Source organism: Capricornis sumatraensis, chromosome 1 (assembly GCF_032405125.1).
Source record: "Capricornis sumatraensis isolate serow.1 chromosome 1, serow.2, whole genome shotgun sequence".
Taxonomy (NCBI): domain Eukaryota; kingdom Metazoa; phylum Chordata; class Mammalia; order Artiodactyla; family Bovidae; genus Capricornis; species Capricornis sumatraensis.
Window position 1 is genome coordinate 13,204,096 of NC_091069.1, and position 19,292 is coordinate 13,223,387.

The following is a 19,292-nucleotide window of genomic DNA, read 5'->3' on the forward strand; positions in this document are numbered from 1 at the left end:
TTGATATTTCTCCAGGCAATCTTGATCTTAGTTTTTTTTTAATATTTAGATTTCATCTGGTTTTTCACTCTCCTTCTTCACCTTCATCAAGAGGTTCTTTTTGTTCCTTTTTGTTTTCTGCCATTAGAGTGGTATCATCCTCCTATCTGAAATTGTTGATGTTTCTCCCACCAAGCTTGATTCTAGCATATAACTCATCCAGCCGGCACTTCTCATGGTGTGCTCAGCCCATAAGTTAAATTAACAGGGTGACAATAAGCAACCTTGTCTTACTCCTTTCCTTTCAAACCACCAAACATTTGTTCTCATCTCCCATGCTAGTAAGATTATTCTCAAAAACCTGCATGCTAGGCTTCAGCATTACATGAACTGAGAACTTCCAGATGTCCATGCTGGGTTTAAAAAAGGCAGAAGAACCAGAGATCAAAAAACAAAAAAAGCAACCAGACATTTGGTACTATGTATTATAAAGATAACTAATGAGAACTTACTGTACAGCAGAGGGAACTCTTCTCAGTGCTCCGTGGTGACCTAAATGGAAAGGAAATCCACCACAGAGTGGTGCAATGTGTTGCTGCTGCTAAGTCGCTTCAGTCATGTCCGACTCTGTGTGACCCCATAGACGGCAGCCCACCAGGCTCCCCCATCCCTGGGACTCTCCAGGCAAGAACAGTGGAGTGGGTTGCCATTTCCTTCTCCAATGCATGGAAGTGAAAGTGAAGTCGCTCAGTCATGTCTGACTCTTCACGACCCCATGGCCTGCAGCCTACCAGGTTCCTCTGCCCATGGGATTTTCCAGGCAAGAGTACTGGAGTGGGTTGCCATTGCCTTCTCCAAGTATGGTGTTAAATACTACTATATATTAAATAGAATAGCAAGGAGAGATAAGAAAGCCTTCCTAAGTAAACAATGCAAAGAAATAGAGGAAAACAACAGAATGGGAAAGACTAGAGATCTCTTCAAGAAAATTAGAAATACCAATGGAACATGTCATGCCAAGATGGGCACAATAAAGAACACAAATGGTATGGACTTAACTGAAGAAGAAGATATTCAGAAGAGATGACAAGAATACACAAGAGAACTATACAAAAAAATCTGAATAACCCAGATAACCATGATGATGTGGTCACTTACCTAGAGCCAGACATCTTGGAGTGCAAAGTCAAGTGGCCCTTAGGAAGCATCACTACAAACAAAGCTAGTGGAGGTGATGGAATTCCAGCTGAGTTATTTCAAATCCTAAAAGATGATGCTGTTAAAGTGCTGAGCTCCATATACCAGCAAATTTGGAAAACTCAGCAATGGCCATAGGAATGGAAAATGTCCGTTTTCATTCCAGTTCCAAAGAAGGGCAATGTCAAAGAATTTTCAAACAACTGCACAGTTGCACTCATTTCACATGCTAGAAAAGTAATTCTCAAGATTCTCCAAGCTAGACTGGTTCAACAGTATGTAAAACAAGAACTTAAAAATGTTCAAACTGGATTTAGAAACTGCAGAGGAACCAGAGATCACATTGCCAACATCTGTTCAATCATAGAAAAAGCAAGAGAATTCCAGAAAAATATCTACTTCTGCTTCATTCCCTGGTGGCTCAGAGAGTAAAACATCTGCCTGCAATGTGGAAGACCCGGGTTTGATCCCTGGGTCAGGAAGATGCCCTGGAAAAGGAAATGGCAACCCACTCCAATATTCTTGCTTGGAGAATCCCATGGACATAGGAACTTGATAGGCTACAGTCCACAGGGTCTCATAGAGTTGTACATGTCTGAGCGAATTCACTTTCTTTCTACTTTCTTTTCTGTTTCTTTGACTGCACTAAGGCCTTTGACTGTGTGGATCACAACAAGCTTTGGAAAATTCTTCAAGAGATGGGAATACCAGACCACCTGACCTGCCTCCTGAGAAACCTGAATGCAGGTCAAGAGGTAACATTTAGAACTGGACATGGAACAATGGACTGGCTCCAAACTGGGAAAGGAGTACCTCAAGGCTGTTTATTGTCACCCTGCTTATTTAACTTCTATGCAGAGTACATCATGAGAAATGCCAGTATGGATGAAGCACAAGCTGGAATCAACATTGCCAAGAGGAATATCAATAACCTCAGATATGCAGATGACACCACCTGTATAGCAGAAAACCAAGAGGAACTAAGGAGCCTCTTGATGAAGGTGAAAAAGGAAAGTGAAAAAGCTGACTTAAAATTCAACATGCAAAAAACTAAGATCATGGCATTCGGTCCCACCACTACATGGCAAACAGATGGGAAAACAGTGGAAATCAAAACAGACTTTATTTTCTTGGGCTCAAAAATCACTGCAGGTGGTGATTGCAGCCAGGAAATTAAAAGACCCTTACTCCTTGGAAGAATAGCTATGACCAGCCTAGACAGCATATTAAAAAGCAGAGACATTACTTAGCCAACAAAGATCCGTTCAAATCTATGGTTTTTCCAGTAGTCATACATGGATGTGAGAGTTGGACCATAAAGAAAGCTGAGCCAAAGAATTGACACTTTTGAACTGTGGTGTTGGAGAAGACTCTTGAGAGTCCCTTAGACTGCAAGGAGATCCAACCAGTCCATCCTAAAGGAAATCAATCCTGAGTAATCATTGGAAGGACTGATGCTGAAGCTCCAATACTTTGGCCACCTAATATGAAGAGTTGACTCATTGGAAAAGACCTTGATGCTGGGAAAGATTGAAGGCAGGAGAATGGAACAACAGAGGATGAGATGGTTGGATGGCATCATTGACTCAGTGGACATGAGTTTGAGCAAGCTCTGGGAGATGGGAGAAGGGACAGGGAAGCCTAGCATGCTGCAGTCCATCCAGTCGCAAAGAGTTGGACATGACTGATCAACTGAACAACAACAGAATTGTATACGTATGGCTAATTCACTTTCCTCAAGAGCGGAAACTAATAAATACTGCAATTATACTCCAATAAAAATTTTTAAAGAAGAGTTTCTTTTGAATTGCAGATGCATTTTATTATTACGAAGTCAAGATTACGTTTTTTTTAAGAGTTTGTGACTTCTGTGTCTTACCTAAGGAAATGTTGCCTACACCATGGTTTTATACTTATAGGTTTTACACAGTTGCTCCATTTCAAGTTATGTTTTGCATGTGGTGCAGCCAAAAGTCCATGTTCACTTAAGACATATTGATACTGAATCATGCTGACAGCATTTTCTGAAACAATATCGTTGCCACGTGAAATTGCCCTGGTGCATTCATAAACTATTAACTGACCTTGTGTGTATTGACTGATTTCAAAATTATTCACTGTTCTATTGATCTATATTCCCATTCTCACGTCAATATTATTTTCTTTGCTATGGATTATAAAAGTTTTGAAATTAGGTAAAGTAAGTCTGGCAGTTTTTTTCTCATTTTAAATTATTATGGTTTCCCTTTCATGTCTGTGTAAAATTAAGAAGTATCTTCAAAAAGTAGGCTGCTAATGTTTTTGGCTTTGATGGAGTTGACCCTGTAGGTCAAATGGGGGAGAGAACCAGCTCTACAATAATATTGAATTATCCAGTCTGTGTGCAAGGTATATCTCTATTTTCATCTTCTTTATTTTGCCATAAATATTTTGTGCTTTTTAATGTACTAGTATTGCAGGTATTTTGGTAAATTCATCCATACGTATTTTTCAGTTTTTATACTGTTATAAATAGTGTATTAAAACTTTTCAATTCTCCATGCTAGGATACAAAGTACCATTGATTTTTGGGTTTTGTTCATCAGCTTTGTAATCCTGCTATCTTGCAAAATCACTTAATGCAAACCGATTTGGAGGGAGATTCTTTTTTGTTTTCTTTTCCCTCTTTTTCTGCCTTTTTAAAGATAAGTTTATTTCTTACTTGTTCATTTTATCTCTATTATTATCTTATTAGGTTTATGTCTTTTTTAGCATTGGTTTTTATCCCAGTCCTTCTATGGTGTCATTTTGTGTGTGTGCTGGTGCTATGCAAAATGTAAGATCTTTACCAACTTTATGCATAAATGTAAGACTAAACAATATGTAACCAGCATCTGGAGTGACATTTAAGTCTGTGGTATGTCCCCAGCTCTAGTCTGTTTGGGTGTAAAGAAGGAAATCAAAATGTTGGAAGGAGTTTGATATTTGATACATGTATAGAATATTACAATAGCAAATTACTTTACTGTTTATTTATTTCATTCTATAAGCTCTGACTTAAGCAATCCCTTAGGTGAATGAAGACAGTCTGGCTTTATTACCTCTCTTTTCACAGAGTTCAATTTAACCTTCCATTCTTCATGTATTTTTCCTGGACATTTCAAAGTTAGGTTCTTCTCTTTTCAAAGGAGCATGAAGTTCCTCACGGGCATGGGGGAATCATGATAATGGAGCCTGTAAAACTGGAAGCTTTGGAGATGTGAAAGTAACCGTGATCAGACAACTGACACAGAGATTTCAAGGCATTGTATAATCTTTACTAAGGTTTAACTTTATTAAAGAATTCAAGATTTTTTATCAAAGAATCACTGAGTTAATTCAGAAATTTTGTTGTTGTTTAGTCATTAAGTTGTGTCCAACTCTTTGTGACTCCATGGACTGCAGCATCCCAGGTTTCTCTGTCCTTCTCCACCTCCTACAGTTGCTCAAACTCTTCCCTGGTAGCTCAGCTGGTAAAGAACCTGCCTGCAATGCAGGAGACACCCGTTCAATTCCTAGGTCAGGAAGATCCACTGGAGAAGGGATAGGATACCCACTCCAGTGTTCTTGCACTTCCCTGGTGGCTCAGATGGTGAAAAATTCGCCTGTAATGCAGGGCACTTGGGTCAATACCTGGGTTGGGAAGATCCCCTGGAGAAGGCAATGGCTACCCACTCTAGTATTCTTGCCTGGAGAATTCCATGGACAGAGGAACCTGGTGGCCTACAGTCCATGGGGTTACAAAGTGTTAGACATGACTGAGAGCTTTCACTTGCTTTCACTTTTCACGTCCATTGAGTTGGTGATGCCATCCAACCATCTAATCCTCTGTCACCCATTTCACTTCCTGCCCTCAATCTTTCCCAGCATCAGTGTCTTTTGCAATGAGTTGGTTCATCAGAACTATTCAGCAAGAGTGCAGCTAAAATTTTTAAATTTTAAGTAGATTGACATGTTGATGTTATATGTATTCTTTATGTTTATATGCATAGAAGTAGATATGCAAATATTATTGCAATATATTCTTATAGGAAAAGAAAGCTATAAAATACCATATAAAATAAATCCCATTTATGTAAATATAAAATTTCTTGAATAAAATCCACTTTAGAAGGATAAATGAATAACGGAAGGGTGAAGTTCTTTGATGTACTTCTTTCCATTCATATCTATGTTATTGTATTTGGGTTTCCATCATGAAGAAGAATTAATTTTAAAGCAGAAAATCAAAAGGGAATTTCCACTTGGAAAATAAATCCCTGCTCACATACTTACTTCAGGGAAACATTAAGGGAAGGGTAAGAAGGTCTTTTAGATCTTTTGGGGGGCTCATATCCACAGGGCATCACCATGATGTTCTTCCTGAGGACAATGTTTCCTCAAAATCTGCCCTTAGGACCATGTGCATCAGAATTCCCTGGCTGCAGAGTTCAAGAAAGAGCATCACTGGAGGTGGGGCTGGGATCTGCAACTTTAACAAGCTCCCTAGGGGATTCTGTGGCACATCAAAGTTTAGGATCGGCTGCCCGAGGGCATCTGTCTTGGAGAGAGTAAGAAGAAAACTGAGCAATTAATCTTTGTTTAATGCATGTCTCTAACCAGGAGTTTGGGGTCTGTTCCCTTGAGTCTTCTCCCTCTTGGGCAGATGATAGTGTTCACACTCCATTTTGAACTTGGAGATGAACTCCTTGGAGACGAACTCCAAGGCTCATGGATTTTTTCTCTCTGATGCTGGTAAGAGGTTCAGGACCACAGAATTGGCTACATATGGTCTCCAGGTGTCCTACGGAGAAACTGAGAAACCTGTCCTTACTCTCAGCAGCCAAATCACATTAGCATAAAGTTCAGAGTGTAGCTGGTTTCCTTTCCCTATAGCAGGTGTGTATTTGTGTGTGTGTGTGTGTGTGTGTATGCATGTATGTACACAAGTGGTCTTATTTATGTCAGTTCTCATGCTAGTACCTAAAGACAAGGGGAGAAGGCATATCATGGCTTATCACTTTGACTCTTGATGACAACTCTTTTTATTATGGGTGTGCCTATTCATGAGGTCAGGAGAGTTTGTTGGATCAAGAGAAGATTAGATAATGATAAATATGAGTACTAGTAAAAAAAATATGTGACTGACAGTAATATTTTTACTTTGTAAAGCAGTGATATTGCAAGGCTGAGATATACGACCCTCTGAGTTCAATCAAGAGATATGATTCTTTTCTCTTCAGCCTTTATACATAATTTAAACTTTGGCAATGTATTTTTGATCCACTTCCCTGTGAGAATTTGTTGTTGAAATTTCCTCCCTATACTTTACTTAGGAAAGGATTTTAAAGTCAGATTTCAGAAAAATCATTATGTCACAATCTGAAAGTCAAACCATAGGATTGTTCTTAAATGTACAGAAACAGAATAGAAATGAGGGAGATTTTAACTTACTATCTATCCCTCTACTAAGATGCTGTGACATTTTCTCTTTGTTGAAAAGACACAGCTGCAAATTATGACTTAGAGATGGTCCCTCTCCAAGATGATGGAAAAATGCCACTGAGCCAGTTTCTGTTCTGTATCAAACCTCTTCTTGGTTGGTAAATTCCCTGTTTTACATGGTAACGCCATACATTTAAGGGTTTTGCAGGGACATGGCAATGCAGGCAGACACTGACATTCACCACCAGAAAGGACTCATTATTTTCTGCCTCTGTAGTGAAAAAGTGTTACTTTACTATCCTTTTGTTCACAGCAGACAGGAGAGGAGCATGAAGAGGGAGGAAAATAGCAGCGTGTCTGAATTCCTCCTCCTGGGACTCCCCATCTGGCCAGAGCAACAGGGCATGTTCTTTGCCCTGTTCCTGGGCATGTTCCTGACCACGGTTCTGGGCAACCTGCTCATCATCCTGCTCATCAGGCTGGACCCTTGCCTACACACCCCCATGTACTTCTTCCTCAGCCACTTGGCCCTCACTGACGTCTCCTTTTCATCTGTCACCATCCCTAAAATGTTGATAAACATGCAGATTCAGGATCAATCCATCCCCTATGCAGGCTGCATAACACAGATGTATTTCTTCCTCTTTTTTACTGATCTGGATGATTTTCTGCTCACCTCGATGGCCTATGATCGGTATGTGGCCATCTGCCACCCTCTCCACTACAGCACTGTCATGGAACAGGGGCTGTGCACCTTACTAGTAACTGTGTCCTGGATTCTCTCCTGTGCCAATGCCCTGTGTCACACCCTCCTTCTGACCCGGCTGTCCTTTTGTGCTGACCACAGCATCCCCCATTTCTTCTGTGACCTTGATGCCCTGCTGAAGCTCTCCTGCTCAGACACATCCCTCAATGAGCTGGCCATTTTCACAGCAGGAGTGGTCGTCATCATCCTCCCATTAACATGTATCCTGACCTCTTATGGATGCATTGGGGCCACCATCCTGAAGGTCCCCTCCACCAAGGGGATCTGCAAAGCATTGTCCACATGCGGCTCCCACCTCTCTGTGGTATCTCTGTATTACGGAACAATTATTGGACTGTATTTTTTCCCCTCATCCAGCACCTCCAGGGACAAGAGCACCGTTGCCTCTGTGATGTACACAGTGGTCACTCCACTGCTGAACCCCTTCATTTATAGCCTAAGGAACAGGGACATGAAGGGGGCCCTGGAGAGACTCTTGCACAGGGCAAAAGTCTTGTCTCAATGATGTTTGCTCATCTTTATAACAGCCATGTGTGTTCACAAAACCTTAGCTCCTATATCCCTAGATTAGATCCCAGCATGGAATAAATACTCAGTAAATGTTTGATAGTTGAATTGCATTCTTTTACAATTATTGTCTATTTCCTAACAGTTCATTAGCATAAATTTGGAATTTTGAGTTTAGGTTCTTGATTTTTGATCTTGTCTATTAGGCTGAGAATTTATATAGCTCTTAGTACTTATGTCTCTCCTCTTATTTCCTCAGAATTTATTCCTTTTTAAAAATGTATTTAATTATTCATTTATTTTTAATTGGAGGATAATTGGTTTACAATATTTTGTTGGTTTTTGCTATACAGCAACATGAATAAGCTCTAAGTATATATATATATTCTCTCTCTCTTCATCCTCCCTCCAACCCTCCCCATGCTTTGCAGCCCTCTAGGTCATCACAGAGTACCACACTGAGTTTCCTGTGCTATGGAGCAGTTTCTCATTAGCAATCTAATTTACACATGGTAGTGTATGTATGTCAATGGTACTCTCTCAGTTTTTCCCACCCTCTCCTTCCCCCTGAGCAAACTCTGTGAAGGACAGGGGAGAATGGTATGTAGCAGTCCACAGGCTTGCAAACAGTCAGACAAGACTTAGCAACTGTAACAACAACTACTCCTCCAACAGTGTGCAGAAATTCATTCTCTATGTCTGCCTCTCTGTTCTTGCCTGCCAAATTGGTTCATCACTACCATCTTTCTAGATTCCGTACGTAGACATTAACATAAAATATTTAGCTTTCTCTTTCTGACTTTTTTCACTGTATGTCCGAGCCGGACACCATGTAGACCCGTGCGCGTCCCGCAGGGGCACAGTCTTGCTCCGTTTGCGGCTGTGTAGTATTCCACTGCACATGTGTGCCACACCTTCTGTATCTATTCCTCTGTCAGTGGACATTTCCTACTGTGCATAAAATAGATGCCAGATGAGAATATACTGTATAGCACAGCGAACTCTACTCAAAGCTCTGTGGTGACCTAAATGGGAAGGAAATTTTAAAAAGAGGGGCATACATATGTCTCAGTTCAGTTCAGTTCAGTCACTCAGTCGTGTCTGACTCTTTGCAACCCTGTGAACCGCAACATGCCAGGCCTCCCTGTCCATCACCAACTTCGGGAGTTTACCCAAACCCATGTCCATCGAGTTGCTGATGTCATCCAGCCATCTCATCCTCTGTTGTCCCCTTCACCTCCTGCCCCCAATCCCTCCCAGCATCAGGGTCTTTTCCAGTGAGTCAGCTCTTCACACGAGGTGGCCAAAGTATTGGAGTTTCAGCTTTAGCATCAGTCCTTCCAATGAACACCTAGGACTGATCTTCTTTAGGATGGACTGGTTGGATCTCCTTGCAGTCCAAGGGACTCTCAAGAGTCTTCTCCAACACCACAGTTCAAAAGCATCAATTCTTCAGCACTCAGCTTTCTTCACAGTCCAGCTCTCACATCCATACATGACCACTGGAAAAACCATAGCCTTGACGTATGGCAAATTCACTTTACTGAGATCAGAAAATAACAAAACATTGTTAAGCAACTATAGTCCAACAACTTATAAAAAAAAGGTCTTTGGAGGCACAAATGCATTTTATTTTTATGAAATCAAGATTCTATCTTTTCCTTTTAGTGTTCATGACTTTTGTGTCCTATTTAAGAAAATATTACCTACTGCTGGGGGCCAGCGTGAGGAACTCCACCCATGGCAAAGGTCATGAGGAAGGAGGCTTGGCATACACAAAGGCATGATCAAGTCTCAGGAAACCCCCTGTTCCCGAGCATCTAACCCCCAAACCAGAGTCTGTTTTATGCTCTCACCTACACCTCTGACTTTACAGGGGGCTCTCCCCCATAACCGTTTCTCTCGGAGAAGGAATAAATGTGCAGCTCCAAGGCAATAAAAATTCTTGGGCGTGACAAGAGTGTTTCAGCTTACAGACTCCTCTGAAGGTTATCTAGCCCAAATGTATAGGTTCATCCGGCCACATGTGATTGTTTACAGCTTCCCAACCTGAGAGGCATGAGATGTTTTAGACTTACTAAAGGCAAATTCTTTGGGGGAGTTAGAAATTATTAGTATAGTGGGTTGGTTAGGAATTATATTGGTGAAGGGTTTTTTCATTTGTTGTGTCAATAATTGCTGCTAATTCCCTCCCCTGGGTGCGACAAGGATGTTTCAGGTCAAACCTCTCTGCTGACAGACTAGCTTGTGTGACAGGATTATCCATACTCCTGCCACTACGCACATGATTGTTTACTACCTCTTAACCATAAACAGCACAGAGAGTTTTGGAGTATTTTGAGAGTCTTAATTAGCATAGGGCATTTTCTTCTTGTTGAGTCAATGATTGCCGCCAGGCCTCTATATCCTTAGGCACCTGGGAATATATTAATCAATGTATTTGGAACATAGAAAAGGAAATATAGTAGTTTTTAAGGTTAGCAATACTAGACTTTTGAGTTAATGAATTTTCTCTTTTGTAATAGATCACTGTACTTTGTTATAAATCACTGTGTCCTTGCTATGTAAAAATGTAACTTTATCACTATCTTAAGACTAAATAGATCTTAAGGCGAACATTGGTGAAAGGATTTTCATTTGTTGGGCTGATGTTTGCTGCTAAATCTCCATATTCCCTGCCCTTATAATGAATATAACTAGCATATAGGAGAAATAAGCATTAACCTTTAAGTATATAGGAGAAATAAGCATTAACCTTTAAGATTAATCATGTTAACCTTGGGTTAAATAAATTCCTTTCTTGATTGTAACTCACTACACCCTCACCCTGGTGCCTGGTTTAAGAAAAAACACCCTTGGAAAAAATAAGTTTTCGGTTATCAGAAAGAAAGGATCATAAAATCCCTAAGACCTTTTTATGTGAAGCACCTGATTTTGATAAAGGTCAGGACTGCTGACCCCCGCGTGACTCTGTATTCATCCCTATGTGTAACAAAAGGTATATAAGCAAACCTAAAAATAAAGAAATCGGATCCGTTTCCAGAAAGACTGATTCCCCCATGTTGTTCTTTCTTGCTCCTCGTTTTTCTGGCTGAATTCCCATCTGGAGCATGGATGCTATTCCATGTAGACCAAGTTATTCAGCCTCTTTTTCTACACTATCTCCTACTACACTATCCGTTTCTAATCTCTCTATATATCTGTGATTAAATATGTATTTTTCCAAAGACGCCGACGCCGTCCCCATCTTCGAATTCCCTGCATCCACCGGGGCTGGATCCCGGCAACCTACCTCACTTTTACCAAGATTTTGTCCAATGTTTTCTTCAAAATAGTCTTATAGCTATAGTTCTTACACATTTGACCCATTTTGAGTTATGCTTTGCATGTCATGTGGCTCAAGAATCCATGTTCACTTAAGCCATATTGATACTGAACTATGCTGGTACCATTTATTGAAACACTATGCTTGCCACATTAAATTGCCTTGGTCCACTGTAAACTATTAATTGACCTTATTTGTGTTGATCTATTTAAAAATTATTTGCTGTTCTATTGATCTATATTCCTATTCTCATGCAATTATTTTTATTTTCCTTTGGATGGATTATAAAATGTTTTTTAAATTTGATAAATTATGGCATTTTGCTTTTCATTTTAAGATTTTTGTCTTCCCTTTGACTTCCATATAATATTAAGAATCACCTTCTACAAGTAGGCTACTGATACATTGCCTTTGATTGCACTGACCCTGTAGATCAATTGGAGGAGAGACTTGGCTCCATAACAATATTGAGCTATCCAGTCTATGTGCAAAGTGTATCTCTTTTCATTTTCATCCTCTTGAAATTTACCATGAATGAGTTTGTAGTTTTTAATGTACTGGTATTTTGGTAAATTCATCCATATGTATATTTTGCTTTTTAAACTGTTATAAATAGTATATTAAAATTTTCAGTTCTCAGTGCTCACTGTTAGAATATAAAGTATCATTGATTTTTGTTCTTTATTGACCAACTTTGTAATGCTGCTACCTTGGAAAACTCACTTGTTGCAAACAGATCTGGACAAAGATTGTTTCTTTACTTTTCCCTCTTCATTGGGCTTTTTCAGATTAGTTTGTACTATTCATTTGATCCTTCTTATCAACATAGATATGTCTCCTTTTGAGCATCAGGTTTTTACCCCTTTTTTCCATCTTGCCCTTTTGTGTGTGTGCCTGCACTATGCAAAGTGTAGTATGTTTACCAATATTATACATAAGCACTAATTAAACTAATTCATATGTAACCAGCAGCTGGAGACATGGAAGGCTGTGGTAATGTCACAACTCTAGTCTGTTTGAGGTGTAAAGTTGGAAATCACAATATTTTCAAGGAGTTTGATATTTGATACATGTATAAAATATCATGATGCAACTTTCCTTTATTATTCATTTATTTCATTCCATAAGCTCTGATTTAGATGATTGGTTAGATGAATGAAAACAGTCTGGCTTTATTGCCTCCCTTTCCATGGAGTTCAACCTAGACTTCCATTCTTCATGTATTTTCATGGACATTTTCAAAGTTCGGTTGTTTTCTCTTCAAAGGAGCAAGCCACAGGCACGGGGGAACTAAGACAATACAGCCGGTTAAAATGGATGCTTTGCAGATAATAAAGTAACCTTAATCAGACAACTGACACAGGAGAAGATTTCAGAGTACTGTAATATTTAACAAAATTTTACCTTATTGAAGTTTTAAAGATTCTTTGTTAAAGAATCATTCAGTTAATAAAACAAGAGAGCAACTAAAAATTTGAGAAGATTAATATATTGATGTTATATATATTTGATGCACTGATAAGCATAGAAGCAGACTTCAAATATTATTGCAATAAATTTAGAAAAAGCTCTAAGATATCATGCAAAATAAATCCCGTTTATGTAAATATATCCTAAAAGATGTTGCTGTTAAACAGCTGCATTCAATATGCTAGCAAATTTGGAAATCTCACCAGTGGCCCCAGGATTAGAAAAAGGCAGTTTATATTTCAATCCCAAAGAAAGGCAAGCCCAAAGAATGTTAAAACTATAGTACAACTGCACTCATTTCACATGCTAGCAAGATTATACTCAAAGCCATTCAAACTAGGCTTCAGCAGTATGTGAACCAAGAACTTCCAGAAGTCCAAGCTAGATTTCGAAAAGGCAGAGGAACCAGAGATCAAATTGCCAACATCTGTTGGATAATAGAAACACCAAGAGAATTACAGAAAAACATCTACTCTTCTTTCACTGAGTATGCTAAAACCTTTGACTGTGTAGATCACAACAAACTGGAAAATTCTTCAAGAGATGGAAATACCAGAGCACCTTACCTGCCTCCTGAGAAACCTGTGTGCAGGTCAAGAAGCAATAGTTAGCATGGGACATGGAACAACTGACTGGTTCCAAATTGGGAAAGGAGTGCATAAAGGCTGTATATTGTCATCCTGCTTATTTATTTATATACAGATTGCATCACGCAAAATGTCAGACTGGATGAATCACCAGCTGGAATCAAGATTGCTGGGAGAAATATCAACAACCTCACATAAGCAGATGACACCACTTTAATGGCAGAAAGTGAAGAGGAACTAAAGAGCCTCTTGATGAGGGTGAAAGAGGAGAATGAAAAAGGTGGCTTAAAATTCAACATTCACAAAACAAAGATCATGGCACTCTGTTCTGCTGCTCATGGCAAATAGATTGGGGGAAAGTGGAAACAGTGACGGATTTTATTTTCTTGGGTTCAAAATTACTTCATTTGGTAACTGCAGTCATGAAAATAAAAGACACTTGACCTTGGAAGAACAGCTATGACATTTCTACACAACCTATTAAAAAGCAGAAACATTACTTTTCCAACAAAGGTAATTTAGTCAAAACTGTGGTTTTCCTTTAGTCATGTATGGATGTGAGAGTTGGACCAGAAAGAAGACTGAGTGGCAAAATTGATACTTTCCAAATGTGGTACTGGAGAAGACTCTTGAGAGTCCCTTGAACAGCAAGGAGATCACACCAGTCAATCCTAAAGGAAATCAACCCTGAATATTCATTGGAAGGACTGATGCTGAAGATGAAACTCCAATAATTTAGCCATCTGATGCAAAGAGTCAACTCACTGGAAAAGACCTTGATGCTGGGAAAGATTGAGGGAAGGATATAAAGGTGATGACAGAGGATGAGATGGTTGGATGGCATTACTGACTTAATGAACTTGAGTTTGAGCAAACTCTAGAAAATAGCAAAAAACAGTGAAGCCTGGCATGTTGCAGTTCATGGGGTCACAAAGAGTAAGACATGGCTTAGACAGTGAACAACAGCCACTGGAGTTGAACAACAGCTCCAGTATTCTTGCCTGGAGAATTCCACTGACAGAGGAGCCTGGTGAGCTACAGTCTGTGGGGTTGCAAAGAGTCAGACATGACTGAGCAACTAACATTTTCATAGAACAACAAATGTAAAGTTTTATGAATAAAAGCCATTTTATAAGTATAAAAAATGAATAAAAGACAGGAGGAATACTTTGACTTTCTCATATTGTATTTGGATTTCTACCATGAAGCAGATTTATTTAAAAGGCAACAAATTAAGAAGGCATCTTGGCTTGGGAGAAAACTCCATCCTCACATCCCAAGCTTTGACTTAACTAGGGGAAATTTGAAGCTTGTAGGAAGGGTCAGTGAGGAGGTCTTTCCACATCTCCTTCAGGCTCACACCCATGGGGCGTCATCATGACGTTCTTCCTAAGGACACTGTTTGCTTAGTGTTGGCCCTTAGGACCATGTACATCAGAATTCTCTTGCTGCAGAGTTCAAGAATGAGCATCAGTGGAGTTGGAGCTGGGATCTGCCTCTTTAATAAACTCCCCAGGGCATTCTAGGGAACATCAAAGTTTAGGAACCACTGCCCTAGGGCATGTGTCCTGGAGGGAGAAAAAAGAAAACTGAGCAATTAATACATGTTTAATGCATGTCTCTAACCAAGAGCTTGGAGCCCTGTCCCCTTGGATCCCCTCCCTGGTGGACAGAGCAGTCTTCACATCTTCATGTCTGAAGTTGGTGAACTGAAGATCAAGCTCTTTTTCCTCTGTTGCTGGTGAGTGGTCCAGGACCACAGTAGTGGATAAGTCTTGTCTCCAGGTGTCTTACAGAGAAGCTGAGAAACCAGTTCTTACTCAAGGCAACTAGATCAATCAAGCATAAAATTCAGAAAAGTACTGGGTATCCTACGGCAATAGCAGGTGTGTATTTGTGTGTGTGTGTGTGTGTGTGTATACAGATGTTCAGCATTTCTCTGTGCTCTGGCTATGATACTTTTTTAAACTAGTTCTTAAACCTGAGTGGAGAAGGCATATCAGGGTGTATCTCTTTGACATCTCTTGGCAGCAACTGTTTTTTTTTTTTTTTTCGCCAGAACATTTGTGCAGTTTATTTTATTTTATTTTTTTCTTCAGGTTTTTTTTTCTTTTTATTTATTTATTTAAATTTTAAAATCTTTAATTCTTACATGTGTTCCCAAACATGAACCCCCCTCCCACTTCCCTCCCCATAACATCTCAGTGGGTCATCCCCATGCACCAACCCCAAGCATGCTGTATCCTGCATCAGACATGGACTGGCGATTCAATTCTTACATGATAGTATACATGATAGAATGTTGGATTAGGGAACTCTTCAACAAGAGATTTTGTTGAATCAGGAGGATATTGGTGAATGATTGATATGAGTGTTAGTAAAACTATATATATAAATGCCAGTAATATTTTTACTTGGTAGAGCATGATATTACAAGATTGAGCTCTTAGGAGATCTGAGTTCAGTTGACAAGTAAGCTTCCTTTTTTTTCTTCAACCTTTATACATAATGGAATCTGGCTATTTAGTTGCTTATTTATTTTTAAAGAATTTTTTGATGTGGATCATTTAAAAAAATCTTTGCTGAATTTATTACCATATATTTTTGCTTCATGCTTCAGTTTTTAGCTATAAGGAATGTGATTTCTTTATATGTGGAACAGGGATTGAACCCACAACCCCTGATTTGCAACGTGAAGTATTAAACATAGGACTGTCAGGAAATTCCTTGGCTGTGTATTTTTGACCCACTTTACTTTGAGAATTCGTTGTTGAACAATCCTCCTTATACTTTACATATGAAAGGACTTTGATGTCAGATTTCCATAGGTCAATATGTCACAACCTGAAGGTCAAACCTTATGATTGTATGTCAAGAAACAGAAGAGAAATTAGGGAGGTCTTTAACTTACTATTTCTCTGCTAAGAAAGTGTGATACTTTCTCTTTACTGAGGTGATGGAAAAATGCCACTGAGCCAGTTTCTCTTCCGCATCAAACTCAATTCTTGGTTGGTAATTCCCTCACTATACATGGTAATACCATTCATCTTAGGGGTTTTTGCAGGGCAATGCAGACAGACACTAACATATTCACCAAGAGAAAGGACTCACTTACATATGTCTGCTGCAATCAAAATGTGCTTCTTTCACTGTCTTTTCATTCCCAGCAGACAGGAGAGGAGCATGAGGAGGGAGAACCAGAGCATCGTGTCCGAGTTCCTCCTCCTGGGGCTCCCCATCTGGCCAGAGCAGCAGGGCGTGTTCTTCGCCCTGTTCCTGGGCATGTACCTGACCACGGTTCTGGGCAACCTGCTCATCATCCTGCTCATCAGGCTGGATGCTCGCCTCCACACCCCCATGTACTTCTTCCTCAGCCACTTGGCCTTCACTGACGTCTCCTTTTCATCTGTCACTGTCCCTAAAATGCTGATAAACATGCAGACTCAGGATCAATCCGTTCCCTATGCAGGGTGCATAACACAGACGTATTTCTTCCTCTTTTTTACTGGTCTGGATGATTTCCTGCTCACCTCAATGGCCTATGATCGGTATGTGGCCATTTGCCACCCTCTCCACTACAGCACCGTCATGGGACAGGGGCTGTGCACCTTGCTAGTAACTGTGTCCTGGATTCTCTCCTGTGCCAATGCCCTGTGTCACACCCTCCTCCTGACCCGGCTGTCCTTTTGTGCTGACCACAGCATCCCCCATTTCTTCTGTGACCTTGATGCCCTGCTGAAGCTCTCCTGCTCAGACACATTCCTCAATGAGCTGGCCATTTTCACAGTAGGAGTGGCTGTCATCGTCCTCCCACTAGTATGCATCCTGATCTCTTATGGACGTATCGGGGCCACCATCCTGAAGGTCCCCTCCACCAAGGGGATCTGCAAAGCGTTGTCCACATGCGGCTCCCACCTCTCTGTGGTGTCTCTGTATTATGGAACAATTATTGGACTGTATTTTTTCCCCTCATCCAACACCTCCAGGGACAAGAGCACCATTGCCTCTGTGATGTACACAGTGGTCACTCCTCTGCTGAACCCCTTCATTTATAGCCTAAGGAACAGGAACATGAAGGGGGCCCTGGAGAGACTCTTGCACAGGGCAAAAGTCTTGTCTCAATGACATTTGCTCATCTTTATAACAGCCATGAGTGTTCACAAAACCTCAGATCTTACATCCCTAGATTAGATCCCAGCATGGAATAAATACTCAGTAAATGTTTGATAGTTGACTTGCATTTCTTTACAATTATTGTCTATTTCCAGTCAGTTCATTAGCATAAATTATGAATTTTGAGTTTAGGTTCTTGATTTTTGATCTTGTCTATAAGGTTGATCATTTATATAGCTTGTAGTACTTCATCTCTCCTCTTATTTCCTAGGAATTTATTTCTTTTTAAAAATGTATTGAATTTTTTACTTACTTTTTATTTGAAAATTGCTTTACACTATTTTGTTGGTTTTTGCTATATAACAATGTGATTCAGCTCTAAGTATACATATATTCTCTCTCTTGATCCTCCCTCCCTACCCTCCCCATGCTTTGCAGCCCTCTAGGTCAGTCAATAACCTCAGATATGCAGATGACACCACCCTTATGGCAGAAAGTGAAGAGGGACTAAGAAGCCTCTTGATGAAAGTGAAAGTGGAGAGTGAAAAATTTGGCTTAAAGCTCAACATTGAGAAAATGAAGATCATGGCATCCAGTCCCATCACTTCATGGGAAATAGATGGGGAAACAGTGGAAACAGTGTCAGACTTAATTTTTTTGGGCTCCAAAAGCACTGCAGATGGTGATTGCAGCCATGAAATTAAAAGATGCTTTCTCCTTGGAAGAAAAGTTATGACCAACCTAGATAGCATATTCAAAAGTGGAGACATTACTTTGCTGACTAAGGTCCGTCTAGTCAAGGCTGTAGTTTTTCCTGTGGTCATGTATGGATGTGAGAGTTGGACTGTGAAGAAGGCTGAGCGCCGAACTGATGCTTTTGAACTGTGGTGTTGGAGAAGACTCTTGAGAGTCCCTTGGACTGCAAGGAGATCCAACCAATCCATTCAGATCAACCCTGGGATTTCTTTGGAAGGAATGATGCTAAAGCTGAAACTCCAATACTTTGGCCACCTCATGCGAAGAGTTGACTCATTGGAAAAGACTCTGATGCTGGGAGGGATTAGGGGCAGGAGGAGAAGGGGACGCCAGAGGATAAGATGGCTGGATGGCATCACTGACTCGGTGGTTGTGAGTCTGAGTGAACTCTGGGAGTTGGTGATGGGCAGGGAGGCTTTTTTGCTGCGATTCATGGGGTCACAAAGAGTCAGACACGATTGAGTGACTGAACTGAACTGAGGTCAGTCAAGGCTATGGTTTTTCCAGTGGTCATGTATGGATGTGAGATTTGGACTGTGAAGAAAGCTGAGTGCCAAAGAATTGATGCTTTTCAACTGTGGTGCTGGAGAAGACTCTTGAGAGTCCCTTGGAATGCAAGGAGATCCAACCAGTCCATCCTAAAGGAGACCAGTCCTGGGTGTTCATTGGAAGGACTGATGCTGAGGCTGAAACTCCAATACTTGGCCCCCTCATGCGAAGAGTTGACTCATTGGAAAAGACCCTGATGCTGGGAGGGATTGGTGCTAGGAGGAGAAGGGGATGCCAGAGGATGAGATGGGTGGATGGCATCACTGACTCGATGCACATGAGTTTGGGTGAACTCTGGGAGTTGGTGATGGACAGGGAGGCCTGGCGTGCTGTGATTCATGGAGTTGCAAAGAGTCGGACACAACTGAGCAACTGAACTGAACTGAACTGAAGTGTATAAATGTCAATGGTACTCTCTCAGTTTGTCCCACCCTCTCCTTCTCCCTTAGCAAACTCTGTGAAGGACAGAGTAGCCTGGTATGCTGCAGTCCATGGGCTTGTAAAAAGTCAGACAAGACCTAGTGACTGAATAACAACAACTCCACCTCCAACTGTGTCTAGAAATTCATTCTCTATGTCTGCCTGTCTATTCTTGCCTGTC

The 19,292-nt window shown here is 40.5% G+C and overlaps 2 protein-coding genes across 2 annotated transcripts; both read left to right on the forward strand.

Annotated features, from left to right (window-relative positions):
• Positions 1-5,078: 5,078 nt before the first annotated feature.
• LOC138070479 (olfactory receptor 1J4-like) lies at positions 5,079-7,889 on the forward strand. The gene is made up of 2 exons (XM_068961769.1): positions 5,079-5,086; positions 6,947-7,889. Exons 1-2 carry the CDS (start codon positions 5,079-5,081, stop codon positions 7,887-7,889), a joined length of 951 nt encoding a protein of 316 aa, XP_068817870.1.
• Positions 7,890-16,456: 8,567 nt separating this feature from the next.
• On the forward strand, positions 16,457-17,398 carry LOC138094926 (olfactory receptor 1J4-like). Its single transcript, XM_068990962.1, has one exon. The coding sequence runs from the start codon at positions 16,457-16,459 to the stop codon at positions 17,396-17,398; it is 942 nt and encodes a 313-aa protein (XP_068847063.1).
• The last annotated feature ends 1,894 nt before the right edge of the window (positions 17,399-19,292 follow it).